General features: G+C 38.0%; 1 protein-coding gene across 6 annotated transcripts in view; it reads left to right on the top strand.

Moving 5' to 3' along the window:
* Khc-73 (Kinesin heavy chain 73) overlaps positions 1 to 23,474 on the top strand; it is an 842,240-nt gene that overhangs the window by 601,247 nt on the left and 217,519 nt on the right. For all 6 annotated transcript variants that reach the window (XM_090407555.1, XM_090407554.1, XM_090407553.1 and 3 more), the window contains 3 exons: positions 10,115 to 10,358; positions 16,430 to 16,556; positions 19,837 to 19,892. In XM_090407555.1, the coding sequence (XP_090263681.1) occupies positions 10,115 to 10,358; positions 16,430 to 16,556; positions 19,837 to 19,892 (427 nt within the window). The remainder of the gene's footprint in view (positions 1 to 10,114; positions 10,359 to 16,429; positions 16,557 to 19,836; positions 19,893 to 23,474) is intronic.

Genomic DNA, 23,474 nt, shown 5'->3' with positions numbered 1-23,474 from the left:
GCAGATGATGGGGATGGGAGCATTTGAAGGAAGTAGTATCAGACTGTATATCCAGTGTCAGAAAGATGAAACAGGATTTAGATGGATAAGTATCATTAAGCAAGAGTTGCAGAAAAGAAACAGGTGTGATTAAAATGTATATAAGGAGAAAGTTAATCGGCAAACTCATGAGCAGTATAAGGAGCAGGTAAAAAGAGTGATCAGTATAGTAAGCAAAGCAAAAGCAGATTATGAGATGAAGCTAGCTGAGCTGGCCAGAGAAAATCCCAAGGAGTTATTTTCTTTTGCTCTGTGATGAATAAAAGAATGACTATGGGAGGATAATGCTAATCAGTGCAGATTGTAGGGAGATAACAAAAGCAGACAAATTAGTTGATTTACTGAGTGATCATTTTGCAAAGGTGCGTGTTTATCATCCAAGTGAGAATTTTGCAGTGCCAGATGTGATATTGTCTGATGGCAGAATAGAGGGAGATGAATTGGAGGTGCTTAGGATATTGTGGAACTAAGCTTAATGCAAACACAGGGATGAGATTAGATGAAATATTAGCCGTTGTATTATGCAACTGGACAGGGTAACTGGCAGATCTCTGTCCATGCTATTTAATTTAAAGTCTGAGCTGTGAGAAGGCACCCAGAGAGTGGAAAAGGAGCAAAATAGTTATTTTGAAAATTACAGACCAATCACTATCTCAGGAGTTGTGGTCAAAAAATTATTATGGATATGCAGTGGAAGTTTATAGAGAAAAAGTGGTCAGAATACTCTATTAGATTATTTAAATGTTGAAGAACACACACACACTGGCAATCAGGAAAAGGAGGTTATTTTGTCTTTATAAGGTGATAATAACATTATATCTGGATTATTGCAGATTATTATTATTATTCAGGCCTCCATGGAATCAAAAGACTCATTGTGGGAGGTCCTTCCTAGGAAACACAAAGATTATCATGCCATTCCTTGAGCTCATTGACTGTTCTTGCTCTCACCACTCTATCAGGCATTCCATCGTTCAATCACCCTCCATGCAAAGAAACTACTCCTCATCCTCTTGCCCACTGCTTCCTTTTGCAACTTCCAGGAATGTCCCCTTCTCATCGCTTCCTGCTGTTCAGCCAAGTGAAAGAACTCCCCAGTGTCAACCCTGTAACTACCTCTCAATAGTTTAAAAGTCTCAATCATATCACCTCTCCTTCTTCTATCTACCAAACACTGCAGTCGACATTCCCTCAACTAATCCTCATAACTAACATTGCACAGCCCTGAAACCATCTTTGTTATCTGCATCTGTACCCTTTCCACAGTTAATTTATCCCCTTCAAATTCTGGGGACCAAATTTGAGAACAATAGTCTAAGTGTGGTCTGATCATGGTCTTATACAATGGAACGATAACTCTTTTATCTCTGCAGGTCAGTTTCCTTCTCACTATTGAAGCAATCCTCTGGGTTACTTTCACCACCTTTGTAATATGTTCCCTGAATTTCAGTTTTCTATCAGTTATCATCCCCCACACCTCCTGTCTCCCTCTACTTCCTCCAGTACAGCTTCTTCACTCGAATATGCAGCCTTCCATCGATGTATCCAAAACTTCAAGACTTTACATTTTGCTGCATTAAACTGATACCCTCATTCATTTGCCCGTCTGTCTAGTTTATTCAAATCATCTTGCAGGGCTGCTCCATCTGCACTATTACTAATAACCCTTCCCAGCCATCATCTGCAAACAATTGAATATTCTCCTGCAATCCATTGATATAAAGGTTAAACAATACAGGTCCCACTAGTGAGCCCTGTGGGATCCCACTTGTAACCTTCCTCCTTGATACTGCCTCACCATACACATCTCTCTGATACCTATCAGACACCAATCCTGAATCTAGTTGACTAAACCGACATCTAAACTCATGTACTGCAACTTAACTATCAGCTGATCATGTGACACCCTGTCAAATGCCTTCACTAAATCTAAGAAAATGGCAGTATATTCCTTTCTCTCATCTGCTGCTCTTGTAACTTTATTATAAAAGGCTGGCATATTATTAAAACAAGAGCTCCCCTTAACAAATCCATGTTGACTCGCAGATAACATTACCCTCATCTACCCAACGTTGTGTATGGTCCCTCACTAATTTTTCAAGATCTTAACAACTACTGATAAATCACAAACTGGCCTATAGTTAGACACATCCAGTCTGCTATCACCCATATGCAATGGCACTATCTTACCTTCCTTCCATTCCTTGGGTACCTTTCCCATAGCCAGACTTTCATTGAAAAGCCAAGTCAGCTGAGCTGTTAGTTCTTTAGCACATTCTCTCAAAACCCGTGGTGAAATACCATCCAGTCCCACAGCTTTACTGGCATCCAAGGTACTCAGTATTTGGAACACACTCTCCTCCTGCGCAAACCTACCCTATCCCTCTAGTATTAAAACTTACTTCTCAATTATGAAATACTCCAATAAAGTGTTTATTGAACAACTCCATGAACTATGTCCTCTGCATCCGTCACTCTATTCCCATTTTTATCCCACAATTTCATTCTTCCACAATCATTTCTCCTCCTACTGGCCACATAGTTAAAAAATTCCCTAGGATTATCTTTGGATCTTAGTGCCAAACTCTTCTAATATTCCAGTTTCGCCTTCCTTACCATATTAGTCACTCTCCTGACCTGTGTCTTATATTCTTCATGCATCTGCTCTTCACCTGTCTCCTTATATCTCTTTCATAACCTCTTTTTCACCTGCAGTTCCTGTTTGATATTGTTTGTCTTCCACTTTACACCAAATTATGTCCTCTTCTTCACTTACAGAATACAGCTTACTGTTGCTGCTAACAAATATTCCTTCACGATTTCCAGAGCACTAATGATATCCTGGTTTTCCAATTCTGCCCTCCATGGAATAACTTCTATATTTCGGCAATGTCACATTGCCATCTTCGGGAACATAAAGATATGGTATGTACACTCAGGAACTAACACAAAGCAAATGAGGAAGAAAGCAAGAAACTAATATTGTTCCTAAAGTCCTAATGGTGCCCTCTTGCGGGCTAATTTGGTAGTCTTGGCAGTTGAGCTGAAGTGTTCATAATGAAATTCTCCCAAATTTGGGGCAGTTTCATGCACCCAAATTTGTTGAGGTTAGGAACGTTTTTTAGAGCTGCTGAAGATTCTTTGAATAATCTTTTGTATTTAAACTTGCTGCGATGGATTATTTTTGTTTTCTTCCAACGAATTTTATGGTGGGTATCTAAGGCATGGTCTGCCAGCCCAGAGCGGCTGTACTGGTGAAACCGGATGTAGTCTTGGTGTTCTGAAATCCTGATATTTGTTGTTCTGCCTGTTTGGCCAAAGTAGGACAATTTGCAGCTGCAAGGGACCTGGTATACACCAGGTAGGTCTAGGGGAAGTGGTTGGTCTTTGGTAGAGCGGATAAGGGATGCCAACTTTTTATATGGTCTGTAACAGGAAGTAAGGTCATATTTTTTGAGGATATTGGTTATTTTTTTAGAGGTGCCCTGGATGTAGGGGATGGTGATAGACTTGGTGTAATCTTTATTGTGGAGGGGGGGAGGGGGGTTGTGGTTTACAGGTTTTAGTATTTTTTGGATTTTTTTGGGGTTATAGCCATTGGCTAAGAAAGTGTTGAGGATGTGGTTTAGTTCAATAGTCAGGGCCTTGTCATCTGAGCAGATTAATTTTGCCCTGTTATATAGTGTTTTTATCACCCCATATTGTTGTGAGGGGGGGAGGGGGAATTGCTGGTGAATGTATCTGCCAGTGTGGGTGGGTTTTCTGTAAACAGAGAAAACCAAAGATCCATCAAGCTGGTGGGTGATTAAAGTGTCTAGGAAGGGGAGGGTGTTGTTTTCCTCTTTTTCGAAGGTGAACTGGACTCTGGGATGTTGGTTGTTTAAGTGTGTTAGGAAGAAGTGGAGTGTGTCTGAGCCATGTGGCCAAATAGCAAACACATCATCCACATAACGAAGCCAAATAGTGGGTTTTTGTGGGGCGGAGTTTAAGGCTTTCTCTTCAAATGTCTCCATAAAGAAATTGGCCAATGGTGGGGAAAGTGGTGAACCCATGGCTGTCCCCTCTATCTGTTTGTAGAACTTTCCTTGCCAAACGAAATAGCCTGAGTTCATTGTGAACTGAAATAGGGCTGAGATATCGGGAGGAAACTTGGCTTGGATGAGTTCAAGGGGTTTCTTTGAGTGGGACATTAGTGAATAGGGAGGAGACGTCAAAACTGACCATTATGTCAGTGTGTTGGAGTGTGAGGTTTTCTATACTGGCTTTAAAGTGGGCCGAGTTTTTTATGTGTGATGATGTTGCCAGTGTAGTGTGTGAGCGTTTTGGCTAAATGTTTGGCTAATTTATATGTGGGGGAATCAATGCCATCCACTATGGGACGCAGTGGCACATTTTGTTTATGTATTTTTGGGAGTCCATATAATCGGGGTGGGGATCTAGAGTTATAAGGTTTAAGTTTGTTGGTGACTTCCACAGGCCAAGAAGTGACTTTCTTAAGGAGTCTGTGGATAGTTCTAATCTGAGAGCTGGTCGGATTATATTCAATGGGGAGGTAAGTAGTACGGTCTCGTACTAAAGAATTTAGCTTACCTTTGTAGTCTTTTTGATTGAGTACCACAGTGGCGCTTCCCTTATCAGCTTTGGTGATTACTATTTTTTTGTTGTTTTTCAATTCTTGTAGGGCTGTATATTCGTTTTTGGATAAGTTGGATTTTGGAGGTTTGGCTTTGGTGAGAACACCGACTACATCCAGTCTCATGTTGTTGGCGATATGGTTAGGCAGGTTGCGAATTCCACGCTCTATTTGGATCATGATTTCTTCAGCAGGTATCCTTTTAGGAGCTAGGGCGAAATTGTGACCACGTGAAAGTGCGGTGAGTGCTTCAGGCTTTAAAACTGCCGACGAGAGGTTGACTACAGTGTTGAGTGGTGGCTGGGGTACAGAAGTAGAAGTCTTTGTCAGGTTTTCGTATTTTTTCACGTGCCGACTACGTATTTTTTCGAATTCCTTTCTTGCCGATGTGCATGAGATGTCATGAAGTATAGACCATAGATCAAGGCCGAGTGTATTAGAAAGCTCTTCCTCTAGCACCCGTAAGGTTCTGTTTTCATCGGCAAGGAGAACGCGCGTCGCGGTTTTCCTCCCGATATCTCAGCCCTGTTTCAGCTCACAATGAACTCAGGCTATTTCGTTTGGCAAGGAAAGTTCTACAAACAGATAGAGGGGACAGCCATGGGTTCACCACTTTCCCCACCCTTGGCCAATTTCTTTATGGAGACATTTGAAGAGAAAGCCTTAAACTCCATCCCACAAAAACCCACTATTTGGCTTCGTTATATGGATGATGTGTTTGCTATTTGGCCACATGGCTCAGACACACTCCACTCCTTCCTAACACACTTAAACAACCAACATCCCAGAGTCCAGTTCACCTTCGAAAAAGAGGAAAACAACACCCTCCCCTTCCTAGACACTTTAATCACCCCCGCCAGCTTGATGGATCTTTTGGTTTTCTCTGTTTACAGAAAACCCACCCACACTGGCAGATACATTCACCAGCAATCCCCCCCCTCACAACAATATGGGGTGATAAAAACACTATATAACAGGGCAAAATTAATCTGCTCAGATGACAAGGCCCTGACTATTGAACTAAACCACATCCTCAACACTTTCTTAGCCAATGGCTATAACCCCAAAAAAATCCAAAAAATACTAAAACCTGTAAACCACAACCCCCTTCCCCACTCCACAATAAAGATTACACCAAGTCTATCACCATCCCCTACATCCAGGGCACCTCTGAATAAATAACCAATATCCTCAAAAAATATGACCTTACTTCCTGTTACAGACCATATAAAAAGTTGGCATCCCTTATCCGCTCTACCAAAGACCAACCACTTCCCCTAGACCTACCTGGTGTATACCAGGTCCCTTGAAGCTGCAAATTGTCCTACTTTGGCCAAACAGGCAGAACAACAAATATCAGGATTTCAGAACACCAAGACTACATCCGGTTTCACCAGTACAGCCGCTCTGGGCTGGCAGACCATGCCTTAGATACCCACCATAAAATTCGTTGGAAGAAAACAAAAATAATCCATCGCAGCAAGTTTAAATACGAAAGATTATTCAAAGAATCTTCAGCAGCTCTAAAAAACGTTCCTAACCTCAACAAATTTGGGTGCATGAAACTGCCCCAAATTTGGGAGACTTTCATTATGAGAACTTCAGCCCAACTGCCAAGACTACCAAATTAGCCCGCAAGAGGGCACCATTAGGACTTTAGGAACAATATTAGTTTCTTGCTTTCTTCCTCATTTGCTTTGTGTTAGTTCCTGAGTGCACATACCACATCTTTATGTTCCCGAAGATGGCAATGTGACATTGCCGAAATATAGAAGTTATTCATTAAAGTTACCTTTAATTAATATACTTTATATGCGTTGTTAATTCCGTAAACGAATTACCAGTTATGTCTAACCAACGTATAAGTCTTGCTACTAGAAGCCCTCCATGGAATTGCCCCAAGTTGATATCTAAGACTATTATAATCACCTGCCTTATAATTCCACATATGTTTCCTTTTCTTTGATACTCCTGCATGTCTATTCATCTTCCAACTCAAAACCACATGGTCATTTTCTCCAAAAGGGGGGGGGGGGAATGTCATCTCAGTTATTATCAGCTCTTCTGATGCTGTGACCAAATCCAAAACTCTTGAACCTCTTGTTCCCTCTATTACATGTTGCCTAAGATATCTGTCCCTCAAGAATTCCAGAAATTCCATTCCCTTATTACTACATGCATTTTCCTCTTCCCAACTGATATTTCTATAGTTAAATCTCCCATAAACTATCATTCTTCTTGCACTTGCCAAGCTCATCTGCCTAAACATCTCCTGCTTCCCGTGCTCTTTGCTCCTTGGCTTGTAGCAACATTCCACTAAATATCCTGTCTTTCCCACCTCTATCTCACACCATATGCTTTCCAAAGCCCTCACTCTTAGAGGACATAAGTCATCACTTATCATAAGCAGTATTCCACCACCACATTTTCCCTTCCATCCTGGCAAAAAAATGCTATACTCTGCTACTTCTATTCCTGTTATTATATCATCTCAGAGATCCCAATAATCTTTGGACAGGCTGATGCCATCAGTGCCACCAATTCATCTCCTTTATTCCGGATACTCCTGCCATTAGTATAAAGTATAAAAATGTCACTGCTTCTTTACCTATCATTATCCCCTCCAGACTTCACTGGGCTCAGTGTTACATGATGTCATCCCTCTTTTTCCCCCAAGCACCTATTCCCCACAAGAGGCCACCCCTGCTACCATCCACACTGAGAATTCTAGTTTCCCTGCATTGACACACTGACTCGTTCAGAAAAAAGCAATCTCTCCAGATGCGTATGTCCTTCCTCATTCAAATGATATTGATATGCCATCATTTTTAATTATTCATTCAATAACTGAACATCCAATTCGAAGAATATCACCATTCGTTATCTTAATGGGTTTAAAAGGATTGCAATATCTCCATAAATCTGTAACAAAAAAACATTCTGAGCAACTCCTTCATGCAACATCAATGTAGGGAATGCAAATTAGCAGTATTCCCAATCCCCCCCCCCTCCTCCCCAAAAAAAACTTAATTTTATCAAGTGTAGTCTTAATATAATGGCACTTTCCTTGGTGTTCCAGACCAGCAGATTCATTCCAAATTGAAGGGACAAAGAATGAGCTATAAAACAAATCTTGATGCATATGAATGTCAGCCTTGTACCAACTAATAACAGTTTCATTACATTTGAAGCCTTCAGCCCTCTAGCCTTCATAAAAGTAGGACATTTGAAATACACTGTAAGGGAGGGGGGGGTGGTCTATATTCCACATTGTGGAATTAAAATTTTGGTAATTTTTTCCGAGGTGCCTCGGAAAACATCACCTGACCTCCTGTTACAGGCCTTACAGAAAATTGGCATCCCTTATCTCCTCCTCCAAAGACCAACCACTTCCCCTAGATCTACCTGGTGTATACCAGGTCCCTTGCAGTTGTAAACTGTCTTACTTTGGCCAAACAGGCAGGACAGCGAATATCAGAATTTCTGAACACAAGGCCTACATCCGTTTTCACAAGCAGCCATTCTGGTCTTGCAGACCATGCTCTGGATACACGCCACAGAATACGATGGAAGAAAGCTACACTAATACACTGTAGCAAATACAAATTCGAAAGACTATTTATGGAAGCAGGCCTTAGCTCTAAGAAACTCTTCAAACAACAATGGCCAAGAACACCTACTTAGCCTGCTAGAGGGCACCATCAGGACTTTTAGGAGAATAATAACTTCATCTCTTCATTCTCAGTTACTGTGTTGTAGTGCCTATGTGCACGTGCCTTTTTTTGTAAGTTCCTTTTGACAATGGCAACGTGATGTTGCCGAAATATCGGAAATATTTATCAAAGTGTAATTTAATTTATATTCATATCTACGTTGTTCAATTCCTTAAGTGATTTAATAATGCATAACCAATGTATAAGCCTGTCTACGAGAGTCAGAAAACTGTTTCTCTGTGTTACTGAATAATACTGGCTAACTTCTTTCAGGACAAATTAAACAGGGTTTCAGTTATTTGGGGACCAGTTTACTGTGCTATCTCAATCTGTGTAAAATTCTTGACAGAATTGTCAGGAATACTGTGAACATCATATACTGACTCTAGGCTGCTGCTATAAACAATCTGTAAAGAAATTTTCCTAGTGAATTTGAATTATCTTGTCACAGGATTTTTCTTCCCAGAAACTTCAAGTATTTTGCCGACCTAGTTGGCCAAGTGGTTAGCGTATCTGTTCTCCAGCCAAAAGGCTGCGGATTCGAATCCTGCCATGGGCATGGATGTTTGTGATTGTCTGTGGAAATACTAGGTGTGGTGGTGGGCAGTAGATGATTGTTGGTGTAGATGATGGTAGGTGCGGTTCGTTGTAGTTGGTGAATTGAATGGGTGGAGACAGTTGTGGCGAATTGAGTGGTGGAGTAGGTGTCCTCCCTCAATGAGTCCTTGGACTCCCTGGAGATATTACAAAATAATAATAATGTTTTCATAATGCAAAGCATTTGCATTTGCTGGTGGAATACATAGTTAATTAGTGTAATGTACTGGCCTCAGCGTCATATCCTTGGGTTGTAATTCCAAGCAGCCTTTTTTCCATGCAGCATATTTGTGGACTGACCCAAGGCAGTCCACAAATATTATAATACCATTGCAGTGGATTGAATTCAAAAATTGGAGAAATAAGAAATTATAGAAAGAGATCAGCATAAAAATTAAGCTAATAATAGTGAAATTATAGAAATAAATGGTATTATAATCCATCATTATTTCATAGCTAAATAATCAAATTTGCAACTTAAAACTTGACCAGAGAGCTTATGAGAATATAATTTTCAGCATATTGAAGATTATATTCTCATAAGCCATCATTGATGCCCTCTAGGCTCATTTTTCAGCTATTCATGTTACATCCTTGCTTGTATGTACTTAAAGTTTTTTTTAACCAGAATTATATATGATAAGCTTGGTTGGCTGAAAGGTTTCCATGCTCACTCTCTGACCAGCTGACTTCTTGTTCAACTCCTGTTGTGGGCATGGATGCTTGTGAATGTCTTGAGGTTGAAAATCAATTTCGTTACCCAGTGTGAGACCACTGCCCAACTTATGGGAAGAAGGGGAGGACTGAAGTTGCGTGAAAGGGTACAGTCTGTAGAGTTTGCAGATTATGCAAATAAATAAATAAATAAAAATTATAAAAAAATGGCCGCATGATTAGCATATCCCCACTGCACATATACAACCATTTGTTGATTGGAGCTACATAAAAAAAATAAAATAAAAAAAAAATGCTAATATTAATATCAAAATATCAGTGCATTTTCTGTTGATAGACATTTATTATATCCTGAATATGCCATTATCTTGAGTATAATAAAATATTTTTATAAATTCGGTAAATTTTATTCATTATTTTTGAATTAAGTAGTGATGCCATTTTATTGATTTTATAGGGGCAGCAAAGAAGAATAGTAGTTAGAGTTCAGCCAGTTCAGAATTCTGGTACACTTCCTATTATTTGTGAACAAATTACAAGTATAGCCATTGGCTGTGTTAGCTCCCGTTCTAAGCTGCAGAAGCCACTTGACTCCTACCAAGAAGAAGATCTCAGCCTTCTACGGGAGAAATGGTCTGAAGCACTGATGCGGAGGCGGCAGTACCTAGATGATCATATTCAAAAGTTAATCAATAAACAAGGCAAGATATCAACTTCCTTTAATGTGAATTATGAAACATGTTGATATAAATGAAGTTTAATCTTCTGAAGCCTCTATGCTTGAAATCATTCATATTTAGTCTATATTTTTTCTTTTGTATATATATATATATAGAGAGAGAGAGAGATAGAAGGAGCTTATATATGTAAATTCTGTGACATAGAAAAACTTGAGCCACTTCATACATGTATGCTTTAAAGTCTGCTGTAAAGCATATGTGTGCTTTATCATGGTTCTGAAATAAAATGACTATGCTATATGAGGCAATTTTTTCGAAAGAAATAAACAAGTCTTTGTTCAGAAGGAAGAAGAAGGGAGAAAAACAAAATTTCAGGAAGCAGTTTCTAAATGTAGTAGTATGCAAATAAGAAAAGAAACCACACAGTGTATACCACAGGATAGGCATGTGAAATGTGTGCTGCATAAAGATTATTTATTTCTTGTTGTTGTTGTTTTAATCTCCTCCTAAATATTGTGTATTTAGGAATGTATTCATGAAGCTGGTGGGTTGGCCAGTCAGGTTATGGGTTTGAATCTCACCATAGACATGGATGTTTGTGATTGGCCTTAAGTGGGAGATGAATTTCATCATTCACTGTGAGACTATCACCCTATTTATTGGAGGCCTGAAGTAGCTGGAAAAAGTTCCATGTTTGGTATCTAAGAGAAGGGTCCAAATTATACAAAACATAAAACAAAAATATGTATAAAATGAATAAAAAAAATAGAAAAAATATCCTAAGGCAATTCATACTAATGTATATTGTAGGTTTATTTGTAGGAGCTACCTAAAAAAAAATAGAAATAAACATAAAAAAATTAGACTTCAGGGCTAGTCTAAGTTAATTTTATTGTTTAGTGATATGAAGATAGCACAATGAATGATTGAATGAATTAAACAAAGTTTAATGATTCCAGTATTTTGTCTCTGTGATACAGATATCATCAATATGCAAATTATGCAAGTGACTGTGACTCAGCTGTTGAAAATTTATTTATCACTAGGTTAGACTATAATAGATTTAGTTTAATCCTTTATCCCAGTGAGAGCAAACAAAGTTTGCGCCTGAAATTATCTTCAGGACTAAATATAGTGTTGTACTATCTTATCCAGTAAGTAGTGCAACACCAAGGCAACTCGTGGCAAAGGTGGAGCAACTACTTACTGGATAAGATAGTACAACACTATATTTAGTCCTGAAGATAATTTCAGGCGCAAACTTTGTTTGCTCTCACTGGGATAAAGGATTAAACTAAATCTATTATAGTCTAACCTAGTGATAAATAAATTTTCAACATCTTTCTCTAAATCCAGAGTAATTTTTAAAAAATGTGATAAACCTTTTGGCAACTCCCATAGGCACAGATGACTTGCTACTGCTTCTGCCTGGTATCTCCAGCTCTGGGCCTGGCTCCCACTGAAGAGACCTCAATAAAGGTCGAAACTAGTCTGGGTAGATGGCCAATCCCTTTAATGCATAACAGTATACATATCCACATAGGAAATGTGTTTTGCATTATGGGAGATACTGGGTTAGAAGTGCCTGGTAGCTTGCTCCACCTTTGCCACGAGTTGCCTTGGTGTTGCACTACTTACTGGATAAGATAGTACAACACTATATTTAGTCCTGTGACTCAGCTGTTTGATTAAGTGTGAGCTCTGGCAGAGTTCTAAGGAGTGGAAAGAGAGCAAAATAATTCCTTTGCATAAGGGAGGTTCTAAGACTGCAGTCGCAAATTATAGATATTATAGATCAATCATTATCTCAAGAGTGATGGTAAAAGTACTGGAAAAGTTGGTCAAAAAGAGATGTAACGAATGGATGAATATGATATTCTACAATATGGAGGAGCAGAATCAGGAGAATAGTGGTGTTTGGTTCTGTGCTAGGGCCATTACTGTTTAATTTGTATATAAATGATATAGGAAGGGGAGGGGGATATTTGGTTGTTTGCTGACGATGCAAAGTTGAGCAGAGTAATAGTTAGCCAAGGTGTTGTAGATGATTTAAATAGGCTGACAGTATGGGCAAAAGATAATGGGTATCAGTTTAACGTGGAGAAATGCAAAGTTTTGCATTTTGGGATAAATATGTTACAAGCTGTGTGCCACATTGATTGAACTGTACTCCAGGAAATAGATGAGATTAGGGATTGAGGGGTGTTAGTAAGTAGAGAGTTGAAGTTTAGAGGGCATATTGATAAGGTTACCGAGGCAGCCCATAGGATTACTTGGATATTGAAGAACATACTAACAAGTAGAGATAAGGAAGTTATCCCTCTTTATAAAGCCTTGATACATCATATCTGGATTACTGTGCTCAGGTTTAGTCACCTCAGTTTCTTGGGTATGAAGAAGCAGTAGAGAGGATCCAGAGACTTGTGACCAAGAAGGTGATTGATCTGTGGAGTACATCCTATGGGCTTGTAAGTTGCAGAAGTTGATTAACAGGCAAAAAATAGAAGGAATGTGATACAACCCTTAAGTTACTTAGAGTTTTATAAGATTGATGCAAAGGATATGTTATAGCACTTGGCTACAAGGAGCAGAAAAGGAAGTCATCCCTGGAAGTTGAGTAAGGGTGCAGTTAGTAGAGGGTGTGAGGACTGTAAGTCAGTTTTGCAGTCTGACAGTAATGTCAGACTACTCACAAAATTCATGTTCATAATAAAGGCTAATGGTATAACTAACACCAAGAGGAAAAATATATTTATTAAACTCACCAATATTTTGCTGGTTTTCTGCTGAGCATCATCAGAGTACAGTGATAACTGTGACAGGCACACAGCACTAAACCAAGTAATTGTAGAAACAATTTAAATTGTAACTGACACCTGATGTCCTTACATGGTACTCTTTATGGATCAGGTAATTACAAAGTTAATTCAAAGAAGTCCGGTTATTAGGTCTTTAAAATGATAGTCTCCTAGATCTTTGGTAAATTAATGCACCTCAGACCCTGTAATGACTTCTATGTAATAGATATGTTTTTCTCCATCTAGTCCTATGTGAAGGAGTGTCCAAAGCATGGTCTACCAATCCTGACTTGCCATATAAATGATCTTAGATGTAATTTTTATGTTCTTCAAGGCATATATTTAACTGATCTACCAGTCTGTCCAAAATGGTCTGACTTGCAGGCACAAGGAACTTTATACACTCTTGGATATTCGAGAGGATGTAGTCGATCTTTAAGTGAATGTATAAAACTAGTTGAATGAAAGGTTTGAAAGTGGCATGGAGATCATATTATCATATTCGCAAAGATCTTTGGCTATTTTTTTCCGATGTACCCTTAACATATGGAATGGGAGTGGCTTTGCTGTGATCCTGTGTGTTGGGTGTAGGGGGGATGGGGGAGGGTACATGTAATATTTTATTTATTTTATATTCTTTATGTACTCACAAAATTGATTTCTGACACTACAAAATATGCTTTATGATCACTAATTTTATGAAAGCTGTTTGCAAAACTTGATATTAAAGGGTATAGATTTTGATCAAGACATAGAATAGTGTAAAATTTTCTATATATATATTTTTGATATATTTCTGATGTATTATGAGTATAGATTCATTTGTTGATTGTGTTTATTCTATGATTTTGTATCCTTTCCTTAAATCTTGGCTTATGTTGTATTATTTTTATTTTTTACTTGTTATTTCCTCAATTCTAAATTTTTGTCCTATACAATTCTTACAGACTCTACCCTTATTATTATCTCTAACCCTTGGTCGCTATTAGTGTATTGCCCATGTGTACAAAACTCGATAGACAAAGGAAATGCCTCTGGCTAGAGCCAATTTCTTTGTTATAATACTTGTATTAATCCTGTTTCAAATTTCAGAAAATTTATTTGTTTATGCTGCACCACCAAAATTCTGTAGATAAGAGAAATTTCTTTATCTAAGAGCAAACACCTAGTATGGCACACGATCCTGTATCTTTTCCTTCTCTATTTTCAAACACAATAATTTGGTACTGCAGTCGTGACTATCCCCAATAATTTTATGCATAGGTTCTCTTTATGAGTGGTGCATTGAGATTAGTGATCAGGCAGGTTATTTGGTTGACGAAAAAATTTATTCATTATTAATAAAGCAAGTTATAATTATCTTCATAGACACTAACTTAACTAATGTTGGTATGAATGGTAAAATAAGATAACTCGACATAACATGGACATTCTAGTTCCCTTACAACATGAAATGTTATCTAATACTATTAAAATGGGATGTCCTTCTAATTACTTAACACTCCTAGATTATTTTCACACAATTAATGGTTCAAGAACTACCTGACAATGACAAACTAAAATATTTTCACACTGCACCTTTTCAAGTTTTCTGACTCAGATCAATCATTCCCTATGGTTCAACTCCTAAAGTCCTACAACACTTCATAAATCACAATTCTAATTAGTCCCTTTTACCGTCGCAATCTAACTTTCTTTGTATACAAAATTTTGAAAAAAGTTCTTACTTTACTGAGGTGTCGGGATCTAACTAGCTTATACTTGTGATCATCAATTAAAATTGTATGGCTCGCATTTTCTTTATCTGGTCGCTTTTTGACGAGGTTACCTGGTTGATACGCTCCTTAGGTTCTTGCTTCTGGAAGGTAGATATGTGAATACGATCACGATTCATTGCCTACAATGTTCATGAAGCACTGCTGCCGATGTTGGTCCACAAGGTTCCGCATTTCCTTCTCGGCCTACGCTGACCTTCTGCTATGCCAAGATCTATATGCACGTTGGCATTCTACTTGGCCACATAGCTCTAATTCAACTCACCCCGACATCACTGGAACTTCCTTTCTCTGGGAACAACTGGAACTGATCCAAGGCAAAAAAGCCTCGTTTTTGTGTCGCCAAAAACTATATACTCCCTCGATGACCTTCACATGGCACCTCAATTCCTCTGCACTCCGTTCCGACACTTCTTGTTCTCGTCCATGGGAACCCCCCCCACACACACACGCAACGTAGACCTTTGCATACGTGATGGTCTCAGGTCATGATTTAATCTTCTTATCTTGTCTGGGATTTTAGCCTAATGTTCACATACTAACACATACTTCAGCCATTCCTAAATTGCTTTCCCCCTTTTTTATTTTTCATGGGACATTTGACAATACAATATTCAGCAAATTTCAAATCAAGGATGTTATTATCATTTCATTTACATTCAATTTCTTTTTATTAATATACAAGTATTATATCGAGAATTTAGATACTTGTTAAATCTGAATGAAAGATAATACATTATAAATTCTCTTTCATTCAAGATTTAACAGTAGTCAAGGACAGGCTATTTAGATAAAGTGAGGTTTCTGGGGAGGGGAGAGAAACTTGAATGTTCCTTTTGGAATATGAGAAGATAGGAGAGTCTTAATAGTCGGGTGAAGAATTCATGAACAGGTAGTTAGAATATTTCCTGACTTCTTCAGTGCCAAGAGCATAGAGCATATTGCTAGAATGAGTGGTTGATTCTTATTAGATATGTTCCTTTTAAAAAGGCACACATGACAAGAGAGAATCTCCCACAAGTTAATAAAATATATATCAGCCTTAAAAATTCTCTTTCCCAACACAGGACTCTCATCAGGTATTAATAGAGATCTGAATAAGTGAATTACTAATTTCTAAAACAAAAATAGTCACTTATAAGTGACCATTATACTGGTTTGTTAGAAAATTGAAAAAAGCACGTGTACGCATTTATTAATTGGTTGCAAATGACACTATTAGATTTTTATGTATATGTTGAAGATGGGAGTTATCAGTAACACTCAAAATAGAAACAACTGTGAAGGCCTTTAGACAAAAATCCTCTCCATTTCTCTTACACACACACACACATACACAAGCTGTTATTGTCATTGCACTTTTTCCAGTCTAATTTCATTATCCTGCATCATTTGCTCACAAGAGTAAAGTAAATCTGCTCACTGTGTGCATACAGTGATTGTACATACGCATACGTTTATATCTTTTATATTTTCACTGATTGACTCCTAAAATAATGGCAAATTTTTTCTTTATCAGACAAATCAGATCATGACATTGATAGAGAGCAGAGTCTTATTGATCAATGGGTATGCTTAACAGAAGAAAGAAATGCTGTGCTAGTTCCTGCTCCTGGTTCAGGAATACCAGGTGCTCCTGCTGATTGGTGAGCTTTTATTTCAGTTATTTTAATTCTGTTATTAAATAATAATTTACTTGAAACCTTTATTTTTGTAATGTCATTAAATGCACTTAAACTGAATTGCCATAAGAAAAAACTTATATAATTAACACAGGCCTTGAGAATAGAAATAATTTATTTTGGCATTTAATTATTGTGGAGTAGAGTCTAGGAGATGGGGTGAATGAGTGGAATGTCTACAGGCTCTGTACTAGGCCCACTACTGTTTAATTTATATATTAATGATATAAGGAAATTCTTTCATATTTTGCCATCGTTTTGCATTATTGTTTAAGCCAATTGGTTGGCTAAATCCAGATTGCCAGCCCATCTGCATCTTTAGTATGTAGTTAGTGTGGTGCACCCTATTAGAGTGCACCTCAAGAAGGTGAGGGTTGGATATTAGGTCAGAGGCCTGGGGCAGTTCTCAGCATTCCTTAAAAGGCTATATGGAGATCTCTGGCACAAACTTTGTTTGCTTACACTTGGATAAAGGATTAAACCAAGAATATAATTTCTTGTCATCTTTAATTTATAGTTAAGTGCGAGTACGAAAAAAAATTAATGAGTGCCCATTTTGCTGAAGCTACCATCCTGGTATATGCAATATTGAGCTCAGTGCTACATACTGGAGGAAGAAATAAAGATAAATGAGGAAAAAGTACTACAGCTGTTATTTAAACTGAATATGAATTTGGAAATAGGAAATGATGAGATATCAGCACAGCCACTGTAAGGGTATTCAGCAGCAGCTATACCTTTGACTGGACTGTATAATCTGAGTCTCAGAACGGAGAAGATTCTACAGGAGTGGAAAGAATGTATCATAATTCCATTGCACAAAGATGGTGCAAAGACTGATGTGTGTAACTCTTGACCTGTCAGTATCTTTGGAGCGTAGGTGAAGATTTTTGGAAAAGCTGGTAAGAAACTGCTTACAGAATGGTTTGACAGAAAATTTATACTTTTCAGTGAACAACATGGGTTTACTAAGTGACAGTCATGTTTTGTATCTCAAATTTTATAATGTGGTGTATTGGAGATGGAAGTTTACAAGACATAAGGTGACCAGTAATGTACCATTTGAATCAGTCCTTGATCAACTGTTATTCACCCTTTACATTAATGATATTGGGAAATATCTGACAGGAGACAGCTGTTTGCTGATGATGCAAAGATGGGTAGGATAATCAGAAGTGCTGCTGATATGCAGAATGATTTGAATAGGTTGGAATTGTGGGCATGGGAAAATGGCTGTCAGTTCAGTGCTAGTAATTGTAAAGCCATGCACTTTGATTTGATTAGATATCCAGTGTCGTATTATATTGGTGGTCTTCACGGTTAACCTGGTGGCTATGTGCCTGGGAAAGGAGTGTCCTAGGTTCAATTCCCATCAACGACATGATGGAAATCGAACTTAAGGATCTTCCTCAGCCATAGCCAGTCTTGGGCATGGACAGCAGGGTTTTTTCTGACAGTTTATCTGGGATTTTTCATCCTGCAAGCAGGCAAACCGGCCCTGTGAACACACAGGCTACAGTCATGGGATATAGTACAGCAAGGAAGGCAACAGGAAACCACCTTGCTCATAGTAATTTCTCTAGATGGTGACGTGTATATAGCTGCCCCTAAAACAGCTGAAAGGCTATAACCACAACATTATATTGGTGTGTTTATGCTAGAAGAAACTGACAGGTTAGAGATCTTGGAGTTTTAGCAGATAGGAAGTTAAACTTCAAGAGTCATATTAGCAAAGATTTCAAATTCAACGCAGAGGATAATTGCAATGCTGAAATTATCATCGACATGTAAGAGCAAAGAAATCATTTTGCCTTCATACAAAATTTGATGCAACCTTATCTACACTGTTGTGCACTGATCTGATTTTCTGGTTTCTGAGGTGATGCAGATACAGTAGATAGGGTACAATGGAGAGTGTTAAAGATGTTATCATGACTTTGGAATGTAGATTATGAGGAGAGAATTTGAGAATTTGTGGACTGTACATGCTAGTAAACAGGAGAAAGAGGGGTATATGGTATAGATTTACAACATTTTGAAATGGTTACACAGGATATTAGTAGATAGAATTTTTCATTTTATGCAAGTGGGGAGAGGATGAGAAGGCATCTGTGTAAGTTAAGAATGAATGCTATCAAAAAAATTTATGCTTATTATATTCTACTAAATACACTCTTACACATCTTCCAGGAATGGGGGTTTTACATTGTTCTCTTCCATCCAGTCATATATTCAGAAATTTTTTAAGCATCTAATCTATAAAATCCTCTTTAATAATTTATATGCTATTAAGAGGGGATTATCCCATAATAAATTTAGTTTAATCCTTTATCCAAGTGTGAGCAAACAAAGTTTGCTCCTGAAAGTATCTTCAGGACTGGGGTAATGTGGTACAACACTGGGCAACTCATTGCAAAGGTGGAGCAAGCTAACATCACTCCTATCTCAGTATCTCCCATAATGCACAACGCATCTCCTTGCAGATATGTATAATGTTATGCATTAAGGGAAGGACCACTACCCAGACTAGTTTCGACCTTTATTGAGGGGATTATTCCCACTTTTCCACCTTTGTTAGTTGAGCTCTGTAACTCTGAAACCTTGTTTATTCTCAGAAGGAATATTCCACAAGTCACCATTTTGATCACTCACCTGTGAATCTTTTCATCTCTTCCACACAGATACTAGTACTGATGATGTTTTAGCACTATTGTACATGGCCTAGGTTAGACTACACCTTGACTACAGTGCAAATTTTGTCACATGGTTTCTAATTTAATAGGACTCTGGAATGTTAGTTATTGGGAGGGGGCTGAAGGAAATGTGAAATTGCAGGATTCATTGTATAGGTGAAAAACAGATGTTTATGATTTAGGCTTTTAAACTGATGAATGGATTTTACAGAATTAATATGCAAGGGATTATACATTGATTGTAGGACAAGAACCAGTGTTTATCTGAAAGTTTCATAATACTATGGTTGAAAAGAGGGAGGAATGCATTTTTTATATGGAAAATAGTGGTGAGTGGAATGTGTTTTGGGTTTATTATGATATATCTTGTTGGCAGTTAAGTCTAAACCCCTCCTGTGATGAATTTATTAATAATAATTATAATTAAACTTATCATTATGTATTAATTACATTTCATGTCAACTCTTGATTAGATCGTACATATTCTGTTTGTATTACATTTATGATATAAAATGGACTTATTTTTATTTATTTATTTTTTTTTTTTGTAGGGATCCTCCTCCAGGTATGGAAAAACACATACCTGTCATATTTCTAGATTTAAATGGTAAGTTTATATGTAAATATTTGTGACATATCTACTGTTATTGTGATCTTTAAAAGAAAACATATAGAGAATTTTTAAGTTAACAATACTAATTTTAAATATTTATAGTATTATTGTTTGCCACTTTACTTTAAATAAGTAAGAATATCATCTAGATTATCTAATTCTTTGCTGTTAACAGTACTAATACTAATGTGTACTATAGGCTAACAGCCTTTCATTCATGGACTCATTTTCTAAAAAATGATCACACACAATTATCAAACAGTACATTTCTTAGTGATTTTTGTATTGTGATTCCATTAATTATCACTACAGAAAGTTGTACTATAGAAATAATTTTTTCCAGACTACCATTACTGGGATTCCAATGCTCTTCCACCATGTAGCAGGGCATTGTGACCTGTGAACATCCAGAAAAGGTGATCCTGGTAGTCTACTTTGGCCTCTGCTTCAGAAGGGTAGCAGTCCTGGATGACCCTAGTGGGCTTTTGCTCGCAAGGCGCAATGCTGTTGTAGTAAGTCTTGTACCTCTTCCAGGGTTAGGATCCAAGGCTTGCTGTGGTGTCAGTATAGCATCCAGGGGAAATCGTAGCTTTCCTTTCTCGAGTGCAATAATTGCTAATTGCTTGCCAATGAGTGGGTATTTGTGGTTGGCTCTAATCCTTTGAATATGAAGTTTTCATCCTCAAAATTTTCATGGACCTCACAAGGCCTCAACCAAGTTCTGATACTGTATGTATATCACTTGATTACAGAAGTAAAAAAAAAAAAAAAAAAAAAAAAAAAAAAAAGATGTGGCAACAATATAAATGCACCAGTTTCTTTCATCATCCATGTAGCAGGTGAAAAGCCAGTATTGAAAATGTCACCCTTTTTTATTTAAAAGGGTTTAGGAGGATTGGCAGGATCTCACAGAACAGGTAAGAAACTGTAATCTGGAGATATCCTTTTGGAAATATCATATTAACAACATGCCGTATAACCTGGTCCCACAAATGGGACTCTGGCAAACCAAGCAAGCATTGCTGTTGCAGATATATATGTTCCCTAGTTGGAGGAAATGCTGACTAACTTTCAGGTGGTAGATGTCTTTCATCACTTGGTGAAATACCACCGCTTTGCTTATTAGAGACATGAAGTGGTTGCAACCATGTATAGTCACTATAGCAATGGTTCTGGTTTCTGTCACCCCTTCTTCCTACATGCAGTGCAACTGATACCCTCAATGACATGCCACTCACACTGTAGGGGACCCAGACCTTCCCCCATTTGAGGGTACAGCAGTAAAATGCTTCTGCAGACAAGCTGCTGATTAGTGCACTGGACCAAACTAGTTAGTAACAAATCTAGAACTTCCTGATTGGCTAGTATCAAATCCTGCTGCCACATATTTTGTCAATTCATTACCGGAGAGAGACTAAGTATTGTGGCTGCAGGAGGAACTGTTGAGGCCACATATGGATACAAGACTGGGTTCCCTCTGTGTGGGCAGTATGTTTTTGAGTCTGTCACCTCCCCCTGCAGTGCTGCATTTCCTTTTATCTCTTCCTCACCATATACAATGAACCACAATCCAAAGAAACATAATTTTACTGCAGATCACAAAAATAGTTAGAAAATCATAAAAAACAAACAAAAAATATCTAACCCACAAAACTACTATTCTTATCACAACTCCAACTGTTAACTTCACAACTATTGTCCATCTCAACTGCTCAGACTACACATTATACAGTTCTTTCTATCACAAGGGTAGCACTCATGAATTCATAAGAATTGACATACTATACCAGAGATTGCAAAACCTCAAATCCCCTGTCCAACCTGCTTTGGTTAAAAATTTCCTTACCAAACCGACCTGCCCTTTTCAAAATCTCTATTGTTTTCCAATCACTCTGACTTCAACTATCTCTCCCTAACGCTCAACTTTCTACAGTCAAAATATCTTAATTGTGAGTCACCCTGTTTAGAGACATCATCCACAACTCAAATTGGCTTCCCTTCTCCACTTTTATCAAACAAGCAGGCAGAGATGCTGAAGAGTTTGCCATTAGCAATGACCTATCACAGATCATCAGTCTCCCTACTAGAATACCTGGCAAACTCCTCTAATTTGCCAAGACACATGATCTTTTCGTATATTATGAATGTCATCTTTCCTCTTGGTAACTCAGATCAGAACCTCATACAATTCTCTTTTGCCACAGAACAAATATCACCCAACAGGCCTCATTCTCATTTCCTTTGGCACTACAAGAGTGCTAGATGGGATGACCTTCATCACTTCTATTCCTTCTTTCCATGGTCAGTTCTTTGGATCTAAACATCTGCTGAGACTGAATAAGAGAAATCATCCTCTCAGAAACAGAAATCATCCCAAATTCACAGCTGCCATCCAAGCCTCAGTTCTCAAAAAAATGTGTCAACACAGTAAAAGAAAAAAATACTTATGCATACCATGAATGGCTCAAGACCAAAACTCCAACTGCTCACTGCTGTCCATACTGTGGCTTACAATAGCTGTAAAAGAATCATAGTCTCCTAGCTATATTATCCCAGTAGAGCAAGGACAGTCTAGCTTCTGCAGCTGCCAAAAAACTTGGTGTACTTTTTTTGCACAAAGCACTACTACTAAAGCGCCTGAAAGTATCTTCGGGACTGGGGCAAGGTGGTACAACACCAGACAACTTGTTGCAAAGGTGGAGCAAGCTACCAACACTCCTATCTCAGTATCTCCCATAATGCAAAACACATCTCCTTGCAGTTATGTATAATGTTATGCATTAAGGGAAGGGCCACTACTCAGACTAGTTTCGACCTTTATTGAGGTCTCTTCAATGGGAGCCAGGCCCAAGTGGAGATATCAGGCAGAAGCATTAGCAGGTCTTCTCTACCTATAGGAGTTGCCAAATGGTGTGCCACCCTTTTTTAATAAATTACTCTGGATTTAGAGAAAGATGTTGAAAGTTTATTTTTCACTTGGTTAGAGTATAATAAAATTAGTTTAATCCTTTATCCAAGTGTGAGCAAACAAAATTTGCACCTGAAAGTATCTTTAGGACTGGGGTAAGAGGAGAATATGTGTGTGGATCTAGTCGGCAGATGATTATGACAAACTTAGGAGGAAGTTTGAATATGTGCCATGGCATAAAACACTGTTGGTTAATAATGATAGTGGTGCATGGAAGATAGTTAAGGGTCATCTAGAGAAAGCAATATTAAATTGTATACTTAAGGTAAGGAGGATTAATCAAGTAGGCATTAGATGGATGACTAATATCACTAAGTATGAGCTACAGAAGAAGAAAATGCTGTAGAGGGTATATAAAGAGAAAGGTGATCAGAAAACTCATGAACAGTACAAGACTCAAGCAAGAAAGGTGACCAGCATGACAAGGAAGGCAAAATCAAATTATGAGAAGAATCTATCTGAGCAGGCCAAAGGAAATCCCAAAGAGTTCTTTTGTCATGTGGCAAGTAAGAGGAAGAATGACTAACCTGAAGATTAATCTTAATGAGTGATGATGGTCACGAGGACACAGAATTGGATAAAATAGTTGAGTTACTCAGTGACCACTT

This window comes from Typopeltis vanoorti, chromosome 17 (assembly GCF_054136105.1).
Source record: "Typopeltis vanoorti isolate ZY-2024b chromosome 17, IOZ_Tvanoo_1.0, whole genome shotgun sequence".
NCBI classification, from domain to species: domain Eukaryota; kingdom Metazoa; phylum Arthropoda; class Arachnida; order Uropygi; family Thelyphonidae; genus Typopeltis; species Typopeltis vanoorti.
Note: the sequence above shows the minus strand (reverse complement) of the source record. Positions and strands in the feature narration are given on the sequence as shown.